This window comes from Helicoverpa armigera, chromosome 31, assembly GCF_030705265.1.
Source record: "Helicoverpa armigera isolate CAAS_96S chromosome 31, ASM3070526v1, whole genome shotgun sequence".
Taxonomy (NCBI): Eukaryota; Metazoa; Arthropoda; class Insecta; order Lepidoptera; family Noctuidae; genus Helicoverpa; species Helicoverpa armigera.
Genome location: NC_087150.1, coordinates 4,377,282 through 4,398,053, shown reverse-complemented (window position 1 = coordinate 4,398,053; position 20,772 = coordinate 4,377,282). Strand labels below are relative to the sequence as shown.

The 20,772-nt window shown below is 35.8% G+C and overlaps 2 protein-coding genes across 2 annotated transcripts; both read left to right on the top strand.

Moving 5' to 3' along the window:
• The first annotated feature begins 872 nt into the window (after positions 1-872).
• On the top strand, positions 873-3,353 carry LOC135119194 (titin homolog). Its single transcript, XM_064043184.1, has 2 exons — positions 873-900; positions 1,306-3,353. Exons 1-2 carry the CDS (start codon positions 873-875, stop codon positions 3,351-3,353), a joined length of 2,076 nt encoding a protein of 691 aa, XP_063899254.1.
• A 1,798-nt stretch (positions 3,354-5,151) lies between these two features.
• On the top strand, positions 5,152-14,432 carry LOC126054344 (uncharacterized). Its single transcript, XM_064043453.1, has 3 exons — positions 5,152-5,351; positions 11,340-12,160; positions 12,795-14,432. Exons 1-3 carry the CDS (start codon positions 5,153-5,155, stop codon positions 14,292-14,294), a joined length of 2,520 nt encoding a protein of 839 aa, XP_063899523.1. The 5' UTR covers position 5,152; the 3' UTR covers positions 14,295-14,432.
• Positions 14,433-20,772: the final 6,340 nt, after the last annotated feature.

Below are 20,772 nucleotides of genomic sequence, written 5' to 3'. Positions count from 1 at the left end.
AAAATAATTGGTTAAGTAAAAATATGACATAGCTGATGACGGGTGGGCGTTTTGGGGGATGTCTCTTGTTTCTGACAAAATGTTTTTTTGCAGCCAAGTTTGAATAGTTTGAATTAACGATTTTTTATTTGAGCAGTTGCAAATATTTCTTGTAACATCAATAAAGGTTCTCAAGATGGGTGACCATCTTGCTATAACGAGTTCTTCCTTGTTGGTGGCACGATAAACTGTAGGTCCCGGCTGACATTAAACATCTTTGGCAGTTGTTAAGGGTAGTCAGAAGCCAGTAAATCTGACAAACAGTCTTACTTAGGGGCACTGGGTTGCTCGGGTAACTGGGTTTAGGAGGTCAGATAGACAGTCGCTCCTTGTGGCACACTGGTACTCAGGTGAGAGGGAACCTGCAAATGCTTGTGCACTATAACATGTCCTGCGCAGTTGGCTAATCTACAGTGGCCGATAATCGGCAAGGAAAATTTTAAGAACTTACAATGCATTATGAGAAGGTATCCCAACATTATAAACCTTTTTATTTAGATATTTAAATGTATTATTGCCACAATAATTTTAAGCATTTTATTAAAATTCCGTAATCGAGGCGTACTTATTTATTTTAATTTTTTGTATACACACACTATAGAAACACGGCAAGAAAGAAAGAATTTACAAAGGTTTTTTTATTTATTTTATTCGAAAATACATATGTAAATCAATTTTTATAGCTTCTCTTTATGTTTATACAACATTTTATCAAGATTTATACGACTTGAAACCGTGTAAAAGTAGTTAAATTTCAGTAAAAATTTTCACGACTCAAAATTTGTGATAAAAAAAAATTACCATAAATAAATTTAGAAAATGTGTTAGCTAAAATGGTTAGACGCATACTACTGGTTTATAGTAAGTCTTATCTATGTAAATATTCCTTTTACCAACTATGTTGGGGTCGGTTTCCAGTCTAACCGGATGTAGCTGAGTACCAGTGCTTTACAAGGAGCGACTGCCCTATCTGACCTCCTCAACCCAGTTAACCGGACCCAATACCGCTTGGTTAGACTGGTGTCAGACTTACTGGCTTCTGACTACCCGTAACGACTGCCAAGGATGTTCAATGACAGCCGGGACCTACAGTTTAACGTGCCCTCCGAAACACAGTCATTGGTGTCTAAGATATACATAGAAAGTACATACAAACCTGCCTGACCTGCAATCGAACCACGTCCTCAAACTCGAGAGGTTGGTTCTTTGCCCACTAAGCTACCACGACTAAAATAAACATACACGAATAAAATACCTCTTTCACAGCTTTCTCAACATTAATAACCGAACAAACAGCAGAAGCATCAGAAATAAAAATATCTTTCGGCAAAAAAAACTCCGACAACCATACAATAGCTTTCAAAACTAGAGATATTGCAGACAAAGAATATAGAAAACATATACAATACCATCCTCCTACGGCTATTTTAGAAGAATCTCTTACTACACCAAAATCCCGAAAAGATACTTTTAATTTTCAAAAAAATGAAGATGGTAAGAAGAAACATCATCACAAATATAAAAAAGTTAAAAACGGTAAAAAAATTAATAAGCTATTAAGTGACGATGAATCTTATAAAACGCACAAAAATAAAGGCAAAAATAATAATATAGTAAGTGATGTCAATGAGAAAGAAACATATAAAGACAGCGAGGATGCAAGTGAACCACTTGTAGAAACTTTATCTCTCCCTACGAATGTGGAAAAACTAAACGCTAAAGTCCCTAAAAAAGTTTCTTCAAAAAAGAATAAAATTAAAAAGGCAGATGTGAAATCTACTGTAAAACACAAACATATATTAAGAGTAAAACATCGCGATGCAAAGCAGTCAAAAAAAGCTAAAAACACAAAGCCATCAAAAATTACAGGCATTGATAATATAATCGAATCAAAAGAATCGATAACCGGAGACAACGATTCTCTAGAAATGGACTCGACTCCCCCTTCAAACATGGAAAAACTAAAAGCTGCAGTTCATAAAAAGAAGGATAAAACGAAAAAGGATATAAAACCGAAAATTGAAAAACAAAAAAATATCTTAAGAATCAAACATAGTGATACAAAACAGACAATAATATCGAAATACACAAAACCTTTAAAAGTGACAGTTATTGACAATATAATCGATTCAAAAGAATCGGTATCTCGAGATATCGAGCAAACTATTAACAGAAATACACAATCGGATGAAAAAACAGTTGAAATAACATTGCCAAAAAAAGTTAATGACAATCGTAAAGATTTTGAGAAAGAAAAAACTGACTATCCCGTTATTCATGAAGATTATGACAATATTAAGCCTTACGGACAATCAGATTCAACAAATGAAGAAAATAGTGATCACTCCATATCTGAGGACAATGAATTATACAAGCTTAAAATCCAAGATGAAGAAATAATTACAACTACTACAGTAATAACAACAGAAAAATCTCAAAAAATACGAGTATCAAGAAAAGAGGGCCCATTCGAGAAAATCGGTAGGAATAAACACTATTTTTACGAGTTAAAACCGAAAAATAACAAGAAACACGGTACTAACGCTCTCAGAATGAAAATTCAGCACCCTAAACGTTTAGGACATTCTTCTAAACATTTACATAAGAAAAACAAGTTACATAAACATGGAAAAAGCGATTTGAAATCCAAAACTGTCAAAATCAAAAAGGGTAAATTTTCAAACGGAAAAGTTGATTTTGAAAAAGGAGTTAGCAATATCGTACGCCAAGGTCCAAATGTAGACTCGGAAGAGGTAAGTTCATCAAAAGATGAGTCAAAAATACAAGAGAAAGTTAATGTAGATTCTAACGAAGCTTTATTAGAACAAAATGACAAAGGCAAAGCTAAGAACGCAGCTACTGAAAATGTTCGTGATACCAGCTTCACAAAAAAACCGCGAAAAATGCATAAAAAAACTACAGCTAAGGATGTAACCACAGAAAATTCAGCTATCGATAATTTTAAAAAGATCTTACAAGACCCCCTCGAATCGAATGAAATCGATTTAAACGCTACTCTAGATAGGTTTGCGTCTTCTAAACTCTTCGATATTTTTACTGAAAGATTAGCTAATCAGATGCTGCTGAAAATGCAGAGAAGGTTAGGCGACAGTAATGTGAATAATCTAGCGAGGCGAACGGAAATAGAGCCGGACACAGTTGAACGGATTGAGATATCGATAACAAATGATGGGGATATGGTGATTAACCAAGATTTGAAAAAGGATGGGACAAATGAGTCTATGTTATACGTGAATCCGAATTTAAGAAGTACGGCGCCTTTGCGTTTGAAAATGCAAAATTATCGTTACTAATAATATAATAAAGAGGTAATGTTTTTTTTTTATTTGTTTATTACCCTGAAGTGCCCTGAAACCGACGACTAACGACTGCCTATCCGACCTCCTCAACCCAATTACTCGGGCAACCCAATACCCCTAGGACTGTTTGTCAAATTGTCAGACTTACTGGCTTCTGAAATTCCGAAACAACTGAAAAAACGTTAAAAATGACAGCCGATACCTACAATTTAACGTACCCTCCTAAACATAGTCATTGATGCCCAAGATATACCTACCTAAAAAGTACATACAACTTAGAAACTCATTGGTACTTGCCTGACCAGGGAACCGAACCCATACTCACACTTTATTGTTTACTTACTAGGCCACCAACCCTTCTTTATAAAATTACCCCGCGCATTTCTGGACGCCGACAAACTCGCGTTCCCGCTCGTTTCCTAGAATAGACGGAAGGGGCGGGGCGTTCGTAGCTTACGCGAATGCGCGCCGACGCGCCGCGAACGCGCAGCGACGGGCGCGCCGACATCTTTTTTTTAGTCAGTAGACGCAGGAGCCGCGCGCGATAAGCATCGATCGCATGTATTTGCTAGATCCGCCGCGCGTGCCCTCACAAAGGTTCCTCTACGAAAATCTATATTTAATAAATTATCATTTGATCAAACCGTGGTTCCAGAAAATCTGATAAAATCGATAAAGTGTAACACCACCCTAACGGATGTTCCCAACATACTCTATCTATCCATTTGCTTATAAAAGATAGATTGGTTGATTTTGACATTAGCCCCAAACAAATAATGTCAAATTCCTATCTCCAGTAAGCTAGTCAACAGATGGATAGAATATTGGGATAGTCGTTAGCTTACACCGATATGTCGATGTTTGTTTATATTAATCAGATTCACATCACTCAATTATCAGTTTGACAGATACGCATAAAAGGCGAAAATGGGAAATGGTTGACCTCCATTAATATATCATTTATTTTACTAAATTCAGTGATTTACAACATATTTCTCAATATAATTAAGTTTGTGATTAAATCTAACAGTATTGTGAACTTGATAATTCATATTTCGAGTGGTTTTAGTGCTTTTTTTCGTCGAAATAAATATAAATAAATGAGCCGGTAAGACGCAGATTTTTTTGTTTTAATTTTGGAAAATATTGTATGAAAACTAAACTTTTGTTTGTGAAATCGTTGCCAATTTGTTTCTCTATTTTTTGACTAACTGTTTACGTTAATAATTCTTGTAATATCTGCTGTGGATGATTTTAAATTTCGTATTTTCGCTAGTAATTTGTTTTTTAAAATAGCTAAATAATTTACTTCTATTTTGTCATTTGTATGCATAAAAATTGAGTTTCATTAAATTCCGCACGTATTTAAATTAAAGGCAAAATATTTTTCATAGATCTTGTGTATGCATATTTTTTTTTTAAATTAAAGTATCTTTCACAGACCATTTTTATAATAGGGGAACATAATATTTTTTATATTGAAAAAAATACTTTTTATTTATGACTATGACAAATCATACGACTATATTTTATAGTTTCTTTCTTCTGAATAAGACTAACTTTTTGGAACCATGCAAATATTGTGGCAATTGGAAAGAGCCTGCAAAGGCACTTAAATAATAAATCTGTAAAGTAGGCATTTTTGTACATAGAATATAAAAAAATAAAAATAACCAGCATGTTAAAGGATAACCAACAGAACCCATTTCTAGCTTTTTTGAAATTTTTGTTTATTAAAAATATAATATTCAACTAAACTTTGATTTATAATAGTTTTTTCTTCACAGTACAAAATGACACCTATCTCAGCAACCAGCGGTACTTCTTATATAATACCTCTAGAAGGCATAGAGCTGTCATATCTGAACAAGTATGTCAGAAACCCTCAAGGTAACACCGTACCTCTATGGAGTACGAAGAGGCTTGACGGAGAAGCGGAGTATTTCCATGTGAGGATAGTTGCTGATGACGGTAAAGATGACAGTTATATTGGTAAGTGAATACAGTTATTTTAATTGATAACTAGCTTAAAGAATGTCTTGACAACTCTTACTTGAGCCCGGGCTACTGGACCTCAGCTGAGTTTAGACAACCATTACCTGGGCCCGGGCAACTCAAACTCAAATGTTTTTATTTCAAATAGGCCTATGAAAGCTCTTTCGAAACGTCAAAGTTAGGTGCACGGTTCCAAAGAGTTGGTCTCATGGAGAAGAACCGGCAAGAAAGTCCATAGACACTCTTTTTAGAGAAAAAATAAAATTTACATATTTCATACACTTTTCTATTTAGTCCTGAGAATGTTATACAATCCAAATTGAGCTAAAAATGTATTAATAAATTATACAAAATAATTTTAGTGCAATCGTTACTAGAAAAGCGATTTATACAATACAAGCAAACAAACAAGCGATTTATATAATACAAAATTTATACAATACAATACAAACTGAGGTCACTGGTACTCAGCTGCATCTGATTAGAATGGAATCTGACCCCAACATGGATGGTAAAAGGCTAGGAAGATGATGATCTTGTTAGGGCTTTCAAATACCGGATTTTTTCAATTCCGGTATCGATACCGGTATTAGAAATTTCAATACCGTGATCACGTGATCACGGTATTGTCGGTCATGCAAATATTGCAATACTCCAGATATTAAAAGTCGTCGCTCCTTTATGCGTCTTCGAAGTGCTTTTGCAAGATTTTGGCTTAAGACATATTAGCTTGACCATCTAACTTCGTCAACATAAATTTTAGCACAATATCCGCTTTTAGTAAATTGGCATCCCGTTTACAAATTTCTAATACAGTTACTTTGACTACAGAAAGGCTGTTGTAAATATTTTTAATATTGTCAAATCGAATTCGTCTAATTCGAAATTTGACTTGTCCGAGGCTCTCTGAATATCAACTTCAAGGCCGAACGTTTCTAATGAAGGCCAGGCTCCGACCAACACTGCTCCAACAAACCATTTCAGGATCTGAAACGTTCCAGTCAAATTTGAAGAACCGATTTGCCGCCGTGGAAACCACAACAGACGTTAACCAGAACCACGAATATGTGGTTCGGATCCTCAGGGAGGAAGGTTCCAGATTCTGTAACAGCGTAAGGGCAAGAAATCAAAGCTTTCGGAAGAGACATTAGGGCTTACGACCCGAAAACCCGCCTGTCGATTATTTAGCTAAGCGGGCTCTAAACCAAGAGATCAACAAGCACGTACCTACGACGCAAACTCCGGTGCTCCAATACTCTTGACATTGAAAGAGCAATTGAGCTGAATCGGGGGTCAAAGGTGTTCGTACAATCTCTTGGAAGAAGCCACTTGACGAAGCTGACCACAACAAGTGGAGAAGTCATTTCTTCGGTGCCGGCAGTCCTTTCGGAAGTGGAAAACTTGCTTGAAAAAAGCTCCAGAAGCTTTTTAACGCCGTCCTGTTTGAAGGGAGAACTCCAGAGGCGTGGAGTAGGAGTGTTGTCGTCCTGTTCTTCAAAAAGGAAGACACAACCCTGCCGAAGAACTATCGACCCATTTCCCTCCTAAGCCACGTATATAAGCTGTTATAATATAAGATGTTATATGTATAAGACTCGACGAATTCCAACCACCGGAGCTGGCTGGGTTTCGGAGCGGATACGGCACCATAGACCGCATCCACACAGTGCGGCAGATTATACAGAAGACCGGAGAGTATAATCAGCCCCTGTGTCTAGCATTTGTGGACTATGAGAAGGCCTTTGACTCGGTTGAAATCTGGTCTGTTCTGGAGTCCCTGCAGTGTTGCCAAGTAGATTGGCGATACATCCTAGTGATGAGATGTCTCTTTACTACCGTACCGACTAACAAAACAATAACGTCGTTTGGCTCGCTCGACTGACTAAGAACCCGTTGTTTAAGAAAGGTGCTGGCGAGTATTCTGGAGATAAAAGTTGGCGCTTAATACACAAGTGTGAAGTGTGAGAATAATTGTTACATACATCTTACGAGTACGTAGTTATTTATCTTATTTAATACAACTTCCTGCTACTTATTACAACAAACAACAATAAAATTATAAAAAGATTGTAATACCGTAATCACGGTATTGGCTCGTCAATACCGGTATTGAAAAAAGACCAAAATATATCCGTGATCACGGTATTACGGGATCCCGTAATACCGGTATTGAAAGCCCTAGATCTTGTATACTTAAGAGCGTCGTACGTCAACCGCGCGCCATTTGGCCTAAAATGGTACTTTTCAAACCACTGTTTCTCAGTAACTACTTATCCTATAACTATGTTATTTTTTAATAACGCAAGGTAATTTCACTGTCTATATAGTTAATTGAACATAAATTTCAATTTGTGTAGTTTAAATACTTAAAACCCCTATAACGTAACAGATGTTTTATAAAATTCCCGTTCAGCGTCTATTTCGAAGCTTAAATTCATATGAAAACAGTGGCAAATCTAATCATATTTATTTTTTTACTCATAGACGAAATCCCCATGCCTATAGTTAGTTGAAAACATTTTTTGATTTAGGTCTCTATCTTTCAGAAAAAAATATTTTAACAATGTGAAAAATTGTGAATTTCAAATGCTTTTTTTACCTATCTATCTTACTTAATTTAATATAACAATTATTTACTATAGTAATATAACTCTTTCTTTAAAACATAAACTTTATATTATAATTTAATCTCTCGTTTTATTTTTTATAAATTATTTAAAACTACTATAAAACGCTGCACGCGAGTCAACTCAAACCAGACCGCCGCAAGGCTTCACAGAGAGGACGTGTCGCTCCGTCACATCGCGTAGGGTGAATAACCTCTGCCGTGGATACCGAGAATAGAGTACATTTCAAGCGCGACCAACAAATCTTGATACATTACTATTTTATTTAAAGCTCAATTTTGAAGCATATTTTTTTTATCGATTGAGTTGAAATTTTGTTTGAATGTTCAGTTTTAATGACAATGTATGATTCTATATCCAATATGGCGGTATACCCAAGATGGAGAAAAAATGTTTTAATGCATTCCTACGATATGGGTATCAAATGAAAGGGCTTGCTATGAATAACTCGAAAAAAAATGTGTCGCGAGTCTAAATCCAATATGGCGGACTCTTTAGGCTAGAAATCACTTATTGCAGATGTCTGTTACCAATCGAGCTATATTTTTTTTTTTTTCATTTTGTATGTACCCAAATTTTGACTTTTGATCTCGTATAACTTTTGAAGCATATAGGATAGATAACTTAAAACTTTATTTGCAATGGTAAACCCAAGCTCTTCACCAATATTTGGCTTTCCGGCAATTGTTGTTATTTGACCACAATTTTTCGGTCTGGATAGACTGGACCATTCATATAAACAATCAATTTTTCAAATCGGTCCAGGCGTCTTTGAGAAATCGAGAACAATCAAATTGAGAACAATCACAAAACAATCTAATTGAAACCTCCTCCTTTCTTTTTTTGAAATCGGTTAAAATACAGAAACTCTTAACATTGTCATTAATCATCAGTCGACTATTTAGTACTGTTGAAAATTGTATGTAATATACAGAAAGTCCTCAAAACCAAGGTTTTCATAGGTGCCCGATTTTTTTGCAAAAGAGTGTAAGAATTAACGACTTATTTTCATGCTTTTATATTTTAGACATCCATAGACTTACACTATTTTCCCGCTATTAACTATTTACTAAATAATATATTTTTTGTTCTACCAATTTCACTCGAAAGGATCAAAATGGTTTGTGTGACTATACGTGAAGTATGATAGGCACGCACACAGCCGCGATGCTAGTCTGCGCGGTTTTTTGCGTTGAATTACCTAAAGTTGACATCGCGCGCCGAGCGTACACGCTCTTAATATGTTTGAAATGAAATGAAATGAAAATATTTATTCGCCGAGATATGGTTTACACAAAAGCTGGTAAAAACAAAAAAAGTCACAGCATATCTCGCCTTCAGTAGGCATGCGAAAATTATAACATAAATTATGCTTAAAACTATAACGCTTATATATAAAAGCTAATTTCTATAATTAATGTATTCTTCTATTGTGTAGAAGCACCCTTCAATAAGCCAAGCTTTTAACTTCTTTTTAAATTTTACTTTAGGTAGCTCTCTAATTTCTCTAGGAATTTTATTATATATGTTAATTACCATCATTCGACTATTTTTCTTATGTAAGGTACTTCTACATCTTTCCATTCTTAATTTAGTAGGATCTCTCTGCCTAAAGGACGATGGGCGTTTTGGTACCCTGTCCAACAGTGTTGATTCTAGTACCATTGCGTAGGTCTTGGCAAGGCAAAAAATGTTTACTATGACGACTAGCCCCAAATCCTTGTCCATTTCGCGTGACATCGACGAATAGAATGTGTAATGTTCATAAGTCATCAACGTAGATGTAGTTCCTAAATCCAACTATATCTAATAAAAACTAGTAAAGTAAGAAATAAATGGAATTTGGCCTTTTTAGAATGTTGGCTTGCCGACTGCATTAATAAAAGACTGTGCAAACCTTTGCAGTTCACGCAGTACTAGCTTATGTATTTGACGGAAATATTTCAGAATTTAATGTCTAACTTTTACCGTGTTTTTGTAACAATAGTTATTACGAGTCGAATACCGTCTTGCTCCTCGTGAGGTGCTGAAATATTGACGAATTTATTCTAAATAAAGATTTTTGAACTTTTGAGTTTTGAACTTTTGTCAGATCAGTTGACGATGGTGTATCCGTAGTATGACTCCATAGACTACTAAAACCTTTAGATTATAATAGAATGTATCTCAAACAATATCAGATGTCTATTAACTGAATTTAAAATTATTACACTGACGACATATTCCGCGTAATGTATTTGTGTATATGGATGACCGCTTATTTTGATGTCGATTCAATTTCTATCGCTACTCCGATCGGACAGCTTATTGAGGCAAGCCCCACCGTTTTTTATTTTCTTCACGTAAATACCTTTCTAATGATATATCATACGTTACTGTTGGACCGGGTACCAAATCCCATACAACTTGCCCATTGTCCTTTACAATCATCACTAACTTTGGGATAAAGGTGAGGATGGTTTCTAACAAACATACCTATCTCAGCTATATATAAGGATATTAGAGTCATTACACGTAGTTTTTTGAAAAGAGGTCTACAAGATTCGAGTGGGCCAACACCGCAAATAGCACGAATACACTTTTTTTGTACAACAAAAACTTTGTTTATGTCTGTAGAATTACCCCAGAGAACCAAACCATACCTTAGAATAGATTGAACATACCCATAATATGCGGTAAGGGCAGTGTGAGAATCAGCGCATTGTCTTAGTTTCTTCAGGGCATATACAAATCTATTAAGTTTTTTACAGACAGTATCAATATGCAATTTCCAATTACAGTTTTGGTCCAGAATTAATCCTAAAAATTTAGCACTGCATTTTTTTGTTAACTGATCACCAGTGAACTCTAAATTGATTTTGTGTGAATGTGGGTCTTGAGCAGTCACAAGTCATAAAGTCTGACTACTTACTAGTTACTACTAAGCGGTATTGGATTGCCTGGGTAACTGGGTTGAGGAGATCAGATAGGCAGTTGCTCCTTATAAAACACTGGCATTCAGGTGCATCCGGTTAGACTGAAAGCCAACCCCATCATAGCTGGGAAAATACTAAGCCTGTGTTCAGTAGTGGACATAACATAACATTTGAATATGCATACGATTTTTTATCTTCATCATTATAACAATCTTGATAAGATTTTTTTATTTGAAAACTCAGTTTAAAGTGTGGCTAAATATCAATGTAGCTACAATAATAACAATTGCTTTTACAAATTGAAAAATTATTTTAAGTAGTAATTTATTTGTTTAATATGTATTCGTGTAAAAATTCTTATCATGATTGTTTCTCGTTTGTTAAGTGCCTTTTCAAATAGCGTGTAATTAGATTTTTTACAAATAAAATAATTAAAATTTCAGAACCAGCAAAAACATACAAATGCCACATTTGCAACGACAACATACCAATCAGATATTTCAAAATACACAACCAAAGTAATAAACATGAAACACTTAAAAACATTTACCAAACAGTATTAGAAAGAGTGACGAAACAGATGAATTCGTCACTAATCAATGATGACGAAAACAATGACCAAAATCTGTATTACTGTGAAGCTTGTTGCAAAATGATCAAAATAGAAAACAAAATATTTCACGAAAATTCGTCGTACCACAAAAAATCAGAGGAAAACATGACAATTATAAATAATTTCTACGATTATTTTACAACAATAAACATCGATAAAAAATCTGAATTAAACGAACACGAAAATGACGAAAGCGAAACAGAATGCAACATTTCCGAAACTGACGAACGCTGTTCTTCCAGCGATGAACTCAACGATTCGTCAATTTACAGTAGTAACGTGTCAAAAAACCCTACTCTCGTAACAAAAACCTCTGAGAATGACGAACTGATCATTTCTGAAATTGACGAATTTAAAGAAACTAGGACAGAAGATTCAGATAATGATTTTCAGAAATATTTGAAAGAAATTTCTCAAAAATACAAGGTTCAAGTACCAGAAATGGATGATAAGATGATTATTTTAGAAGTTATTGAGACAGGAAATCAAATTCGAGTGACGCCTGAAAAATTTCAAAGTTTGCGATGTCTGGGCAGAAATTATTATTGCCAAATGTGTCAAATTTGGGTGAGGGGGACTGAGCTACATAGTTATACTGAAGGACATGTCAAGAATATTATGAAGCCTCTTAATGCTGATTTTGGGAGACAGGTAAGGATATTTTCAAAACTAAATTCTATCTTTTTTTGTTATTTAATTTCAATTTGTCGTTGACCTAGCTGTCGCAAGCTCGGATGCTGTGCACGAGGTCTCGGGTTCGATTCCAAAGCGCTTCGAAAGCGATTTCGAACCGGATCGGGTCGAAATCGCTTTGGAGGTTTTATAAACATACACAAAGCAACCCGGAGTCTGGAAATTGGTGATTGTCGTCCCATCGGGCTATGCGAGTTACGGAACAGAGAGTGCACTTTCGTAGATGCAAATGCTTGTGCACTATAATATGTCATGCGCAGCTGGCTGATCTCCTGATATGAGAACAGCCGACGTAGCTGAAATATGGACACCATTATTTGGATACATAAAATATTGTAATTTTCTTCGCTAAACCGATGTAGTAATTTTGCGACTTAGTTTTTCGTTTCGGATCAATTGTGGTCAATTTGCGATCATTCTGATACCAACCCACAAAAAAAGCCGAATTCAATATTTTTTTCATGTAGGTAGACCTTTACAAGTACTTATGAACGTCAAAAACATAAATAAGTTTGATTCTAGCTGCCCATTCCAAGAGTAGAGTAGCTTTCTATGGAGAGACTTTTCATTTAATTATTTTATTCTATTCAAGGTATCAAAATTCACCAGCCACTGCATACCATGCAACGAGGTAGTAGTCACCGGATCAAAACTACACCTCGACAGCGAACAACATTTAGAATCTACTAGAACCATGTTCTCATTCACTGAATATCACCGCGGGTACCCAGATGACGTATTATTTTGTACAATCTGCAATATTTCCGTAGAAAAAACTTACGAACTACACAGTAAGACAAAAAATCACATTAAAAACTTGATTGAAGAAAACCAAATGTACATTTTGGATAACGAAGAAGTAATTTGCGAAATTTGTACTGTTAAAACTACTGTTAGTGATTTGAAGTTTCATGTGTCCTCTAAAAATCATGTTAAGAATAAGAAAAAAGTTGTTAAAGTTAGTGTACCTAAAGTTAAGGGTAATAATCAGTGTGAGATTTGTCAAGTTCGCGTTCCTAAACGTTGTATGAAATTTCATATACCTAGTGATAGACATCAGGCTAAAATGGAAGAACTATGTACTGTTGACGAACCTAAAAAAATAACAATTCTTAAAAGACCTGTAGAAACTCCAAAAATTGAGGAAATAACTCCAAAAAATATTGTAGAAGAAAGTCCAAAAATTGTGCCGAAAGATGATCATCCTGCTGTCAATAATAATAATGATTTTGATGATGAAATAACTGATAAAGATGAAGAGTTTTATTACTCTCAAGTAGAGTATATAGATCCTTTCAAAATGGAGGTTAGGTGTAAAACCTGCTTAGTCATCTTACCTTCTTGCTACCGTAATATAGTAGAGCACGTTCAAGGCAAAAAACACGCCGAATATGTAGAATTATACAAAGAAAAAGCAGCAGAATTCAAAGATTTACTGTCATTTAAAGATAATAAAGTTAAATGTATAATTTGCGACATGACTTTAAATTATAACGATAGGAACGTTGTAAAACACATGAAAAGCGTAGCTCACGTGAAACGGATCGAAGATAAAAAGATGGCGGATGACATGCAAGAAAAGGCGGGAGAAATCCAATCGAGTTCTGACGAAAACGAATTCGGGGTCAAAAACTGCGATTTGTGCAAAATAGCAATAAATTCGAAAAATTTTGACTTGCATAAAAATGGTAAAAAACATCAGTCTATTGAAAATGATTTGTTTCAGTATCACGGGATTAGTCGCGTCGGCTCGAAGTTCCATTGTTATTACTGCCAAGTAAATGTTGAGAAAAAATATTTAGCACATATTAACAGCGAGAAACACACACTCTCTTTTCAATACAAACACCCTATTGACACAACTGTTTTAACGACATATGGTCGAGACGACAAATTTACCGACCCTATAGCGTACAGATACAAACGTTTGTATGAAAACTTACTAAAATATAACAATATAAAAAAAACATCAGATCTGTATTTTTATTGCAATATTTGTAATAGTTATGTGGATGTGAACAATGAGATTGTCCATATTTATGAGAAGAAACACAAGTTGTTATTGCAAGGGAGCAAAAATATGGTTTTCTAGAATTCAATTTCTCTAGAAGTTACTTATTATAGGCTTCTAGAGAGATACAGGCAGCAGATTCAACGAAATTATTATTTGCAATACTATTCTTATGTGTTTTTTGGAGGACACTTGAGATTATATTAAAATAATGTTTTTTTTGTAACTATTGTGGCGGGTCCACACGATACAGACAAATATTTGTACAAACTTAAAATCTGTGTAAAAATATGAAGTCTGAGTGAAAATATGATGACAATGTATATTTGTGCAGACTTATCATTGGCTCAGACTTTTGTATGCACCGATTTCTTGCTCAAACAAAATTCTATGAAAGTCTGTGTGAATTGGTATTGTGTAGACCAACCTTTAGAGTACCCACACACTAAAATATTTTAGTCAGTCGTTAGTTTCTTTGGGCTCAAAAATCAGGTATTTAGCCGGTATCAGACCGACTGAAAACTTTTATTGGAATCTAGATTTTCTGATTCTAGATTGGAATCAGATCTGTGTGTCGGATGGCACGTTAAACTGGAAGTCCCGGCTGTCATTGAATATCCTTGGCAGTCGTTACGGGTCAAAGACTATAAAACCACTTGACTGCGCATACAGTGCCCCGACGCTCGCCAAAAGTTAGTGATTTTGCGCGTACTATAAGGCTACGATCAGTACGATCCTTTAGTAGCGACCTTGAACTGACCAATAGTAGCCGCGGATTATGTCGCCCCCCCCTGCCCGCAGCGGTGAGTCGTGTTCTTAGAAGAAATTGGCGAGTGCGCTCTCTAGTGGTTATTTACTTTATGTTACGGGTAGTCAGAATCCAGTAAATCTGACACCAGTCTTACCAAGGGGTAGTGGTTTGAGGAGATCAGATAGGGAAGTCGCTCCTTGTGGCACACTGGTACTCAGCCGCATCCGGTTAGACTGGAAGCCGACACCAACATAGTTGGGAAAAGGCTCGGGAGATGATGATGATGATCAACTTTCGGCCGACTGTTTAGACTTCAGTGTGCGGGTATTCTTACCCACCATTTGAGGAGACAACTAAAAAAATATAAACAATCTTGATATGACTTATTATTTAAAAATAAAATAATAGGCTACTTGATCTATTGAATCATTATTTTAAACAGTAGTTTATATGTCTAATGAGAATTTGTGTAAGAAGTCTTATCAAGATTGTTTACCTTGTACTTATTTAAGTTAATATTTATAAATGATGCCAGTCTAACCAAGGGGTATCGGGTTGACCAGGTAACTGGGTTGAGGAGGTCAGATAGGCAGTCGCTCGTTGTAAAGCGCTGGTAGTTGGTACTCAGCTGCATCCGGTTAGACTGGAAGCCGACCCCAACATAGTTGGGAAAAAGACTCGGGACATGATGAGGTTAATATTTATAAATACGATAGAGGTTCAGCCATATTTGAGTGTGTAAATGTACATGCTCAATGCTCATAGTGTTTGTATGTATAGGCTCGCTAGCGCTCAGTACTGGGGCGTGATTCTACTAATTTTACTTAAGAGCCATACGATTCACATGCGACTGAGATCCAATCATGACTCAATTACGATTAAAGCGTATGTGGCATTCTGCTTATTTTATGTCTAATCACTAAATATCTAAAGTTAAGGAACTATTTCTAAGACGAACTATTACATAAGAACTATTTATTAATCTTTTGGTATGAGTATACCTACCTTCTTACGTATAAAATGGATTGTAAAACACTGGTACTTAGCTGCATCTGGTTAGACTGGAAGCCGACCCCAACGTAGTTGGGAAAAGGCTCGGGAGATGATGTTGTTGCTATAAAATTATAGATATACATATAATATGTATACCGTAGTAGTACTTACGCAATTTACTACCTATCTTCTATGTATTTGTAATTTTAATCTATATTTATAAAATACGGCTCACGTGCATAGACAACATAAACGTCAGTTTTCTTAAAATAACTGTTCTGTTAACTATGAATTTTCACTTCAAGTTTCAAACAACTATTTACAGTTGTTTTAGAAAGAAAGAAAATACATTTATTCACCCGTGTGACACATGAACTTACAAAAAACATAAAAAATATACAAATAATCAGACGTAAAAAAACTAATAACAATAAGAGACACAACATGAGAAGACATTCATAACGGGTAATATGTGTCATACCCGCGTGAAACGGCCCTCGCTCAGCATAATGCTGAGACCCTATACGGGACAAAAGCCTCAGCGCTGATTTTCAGCGAGAGCCGAAAGAATAACGAACGTTTTTGTTGTCTATGTGATTCTAACCACATAGATTTAAGATTATTGTGATTATTATATTAATGGCCTGTGGCCTACCTATATTCGTAAACTCAATGTCTGAAATATTTTAATGTTAAGGTAAATTTTTCGACTGGAAGCGGGAAGCGGATTTCTGATGATTTACCTACACGTTAACCACATTCGATATAATATAGGAGTTATCCATCGTAATAGTATAAGTATACTTTCTAAGAAATTGATGATGTTAAGAAAGAGTTAGTAGTCGTCACATTAAATTGCAATGCACAATACTGCTGGGGTTATTCCCGCTCGGTAACACCCTTTCGTCAACACTGTTGACGATCGGGAAAAAAAAGTTTCGTTCGTTCACAGTGTTGACGAACGCTGGCTTTTATTTTTAAAATATGGAAAGACTTGTCATGGATTTTTTAAATGTTTTAATAGATTATGTTAGACCTTTTGAAACACAATTAACTAGAAAATAAAAGTGGCCTTATCATGTGCATAATAACCATTTTACACTAAAAAAATAAGTAGCGTTCGTCGACACTGTGAACGAACGAAACTTTTTTTTCCCGATCGTCAACAGTGTTGATGAAACTGATGAAAGGGTGTTACCGAGCGGGAATAACCCCATTGAGCAGGCGTGGTGATTAAATGCTCAATCCTTCTCCGTGTGAGAGGAGGCCGCAGCCCAGCAGTGGGACGATAAAAAGGCTGTAACAGTAACAGCACGATACCTATTAGAGTTGCCATGAATAGTTATTTGACCGAATACCGAATTCGGCGAGACTTTTCCGCAACACCGAATTCAACGGTCACTATAATGCAAATCTGTGGGCTTATTTATCGCTCAAAACTACTATCCATTTGCTTTTTCTTGGAACCTCACATACTTTATTATAAAAAGTGAGTATTTTACTTAATATAATCAAGAATAACGGTGAGTTACACCATTTAACTATTACGATAACCGAACCGATTTTCAGTAGTCAAATCGCCGATGTGACCACTGGGCGGCAAGTATACGACTGGTTATGGTTTGGTTATCGTTATAGTTAATAATGAATTGTGCAAGTCACCCTTAGGTATATTATATTTATCGGCACGAATCTTGAGCTCTGACCTACATCTGCGCAGAAGAGATTTATTAGCAAAGAACCAATCCCGAGTGACGGCTATGACGCGATGCACTGCGGGCCAATCACCGCTTTAGCCCGCCCCCGCGCCTCACTTCATACCACAAAAGGGACCCAATAAATTACTTCCGCGCAGGTGAAGGTCAGAGCTCAAGATTCATGCCGATAACTATACCCATTTAGTAATAATTAAAATATCAGTACCTATTACCTACTTAAAAATAGTTTTAGATACTTACTAACATTATTTTAAGATTGTGGTGGCCACGAATTTCTTAGAAGCGTCCTGTGATTTGACGGTTAAGTAAAACTTACTCTTTCTGTATTAAAATACGAAAAAAAAACGATGTATTATAAAAAATAACGATGTTTATGTATAACTTTCAATTTATAATGTACCTACTACGAATTTCCCTCTCCGGTCGTGTCGGATTGTCGTCCCATCGCGCTATGAGAGTGAGGGAATAGTGAGTGCACCTGTGTCCAAGCAAATGTGCACAAACACAATAATATGTCCTGCGCAACCTGTGCAACTGGCTGATCTCCTTATATGACAGCTGTCATGGCCGACAATCGGCTTTGGACGACATTACTACGAATTTATGATCTTTTATAATTTATAAGTATTTCTACATATCTTTATCTTATAAGTGAAAATCTGTGTCTAATATTCTTATAAATGTTTAAAATACTCGAAAAAGGTATTTAACAGTAAAATAAAATAAGCAATCTTCATATTAGAATGTAAGCTTATTTTTATTTTGCGAAGTTTTGAAAACAACGCCATCTATAATTTTACTGTGATACTATTTTTAGACTGATGTCTTTCGAAAAGCGCGCCTTTTTCTAGTCATTTATTTTTGTTTTTTTTTTTAGTATATTAGAGCTATTTATTTGATATTTTTGAGATTAGTAACGCTAAGCAGTCTTTATATCGCTCACCTGGATCTTACGGGGGTAATTTAAACATAGGTACAGTCAACTTCAGGTCAGTGGTAACAGTTTTATAGGAAAATCGTACTTATTACTTTTAAGTTAAGGTGTATGACAGTTACCACTGATGTGCAGTCTACCGTACGTAGGTAACTCAAGAATCGAGTTTTTTGAGTTATGCAAACCATCAAATTCCTTATACAAATACCCGCCGACCAAGAAAACAGATATTAAAAATAAGTTCTGAGTACAAAAAACCTTTTTTAAATATAGAACATTTCTACAACGCAAAGGACTTACATTTTCGTATATTCTGAAAAAAAGTTAACCCTCTTTAGATCTAAGTGTGCAATATGTATATCATTGTTTTATTAGTTCTTAGCTACATCCGCCTATTTACTGTATTTATTTCGTCAGATTATTAAGTAATGCCTAAAAAATCCCAGATTTTAAATATAAGGATTTAATCGAAACACTCTGTACTGAACTATGAATTGATGTCTATTATACACTCAAAGTTATTAATCATAAGATATACCTAATCAATAAATCTATAAGATATCCAATACTTACGAAAAAAGTTGTCGTTAGAATTTCGAAGGCTTAGGTTTAGGTTTAGGTTTAGGCGAAGGTGCATGCATTTTAAAAACGTGCGGGTCCGGCGACTCGAGCATGTACGGTAGACCGCACATCAGTGGTAACTGTCATGCACCTTAACACAATAGTAATAGGTACGATTTTCCTATAAAACTGTTACCACTGACCTGAAGTTGACTGTACCTACCAAAGCAAAATACCCACCCGCGTGCTCTTGTCACTTGCACATGTTAACTTACTCCATCTACAAGCACCGAGTAAGACGCACCCTAACGTTCTGAAACCCACTTGTCCACAGTAGTGCAAGGCCAGTTTTACCGGTTACTGATAAAGTCTCTGAGAGCCTATCAGGAACTAGTCTGACAGATTCACTATAACTTTTAGTTTCACAGGTTTTGGATAGCATTATCTGGCATACGTTATAAGCACCCTTTACCCTTTTACCGGATAACTAACTGACACTATCGGTTACTAGTGAAACCGGGCCCAAAAGTACTTCTGACGGCCCTAACATACTTAAAGTTGTGTGAGTTTCTCCCTTGGTGCGGCACTGTCGCACACCGCATGTATCTCGTGGTGTACTCGCTGTAGCAAACCGCTGTAGCAAACCGCAAAATGTCCGCGACACTGCAACCGCCGCGCGAACACATGCTAGCTGTGTATACTTCGAAATTCTGGCGCGAATATTTGATCTCTTAGTATAAGTAATTTATGTATTTTTTCGGTATTTTTTATCATGGTAAGACTGTTTGTGTGTAAGTTTTACCAACTTTTCATCTTAATAAACTTTGTGTCGTAAAAATGTGTTTGCCTTTTCAACTGCTTTCCTCTCAAAAACCTATACAGCCACCTATACACTATTGGATTAAAAGACCGGAATTCGGAGTCCGGTTAGACTGGAAGCCGACCCCAACGTAGTTGGGAAAAGGCTCAGAGGATGAGGATAATGACTCTTGGATTAAAAGAAACTGAGAACTTGTTATTTCTTTATCACACTAAAATTTTACTTTGTCAAAACAACCTGTCACACTAAAATGATAACTTCGTCACATAATAATTACATCTTCTCACACCCAAATGATATTCGTCACACGAATTTCGTCACTGTCACACCTCAATAATATTCGCCTCTCTAATTCGTCATTGCCTCACCTAAATGACAGCTTGTCACACTCAATTCGTCACTGTCTTACCTAAATTATATTTGTCACACGAAGTTCGTCATTAACAAACCTAAATGATTTTCGTCACACAAAGTTCGTCACTGTCATACCTAAATAATATTCGCCACACTAAGTTCGTCACTGTCACACCTAAATAATATTCGCCACACTAAGTTCGTCATTGTCTCTCCTAAATGACAGCTTGTCACACTGAAATCGTCACTGTCACACCTAAATTATATTTGTCACACGAAGTTCGTCATTGGCATACTTAATTGATATTCGTCATTGCCACACCTAAATAATAATTTGTCACACTCTCCCGGTCACACATATAACACAACAGAATTATTCTCGTCACACTCGTACAACTACAGGGCGGGATACAAATAAAACGCATATA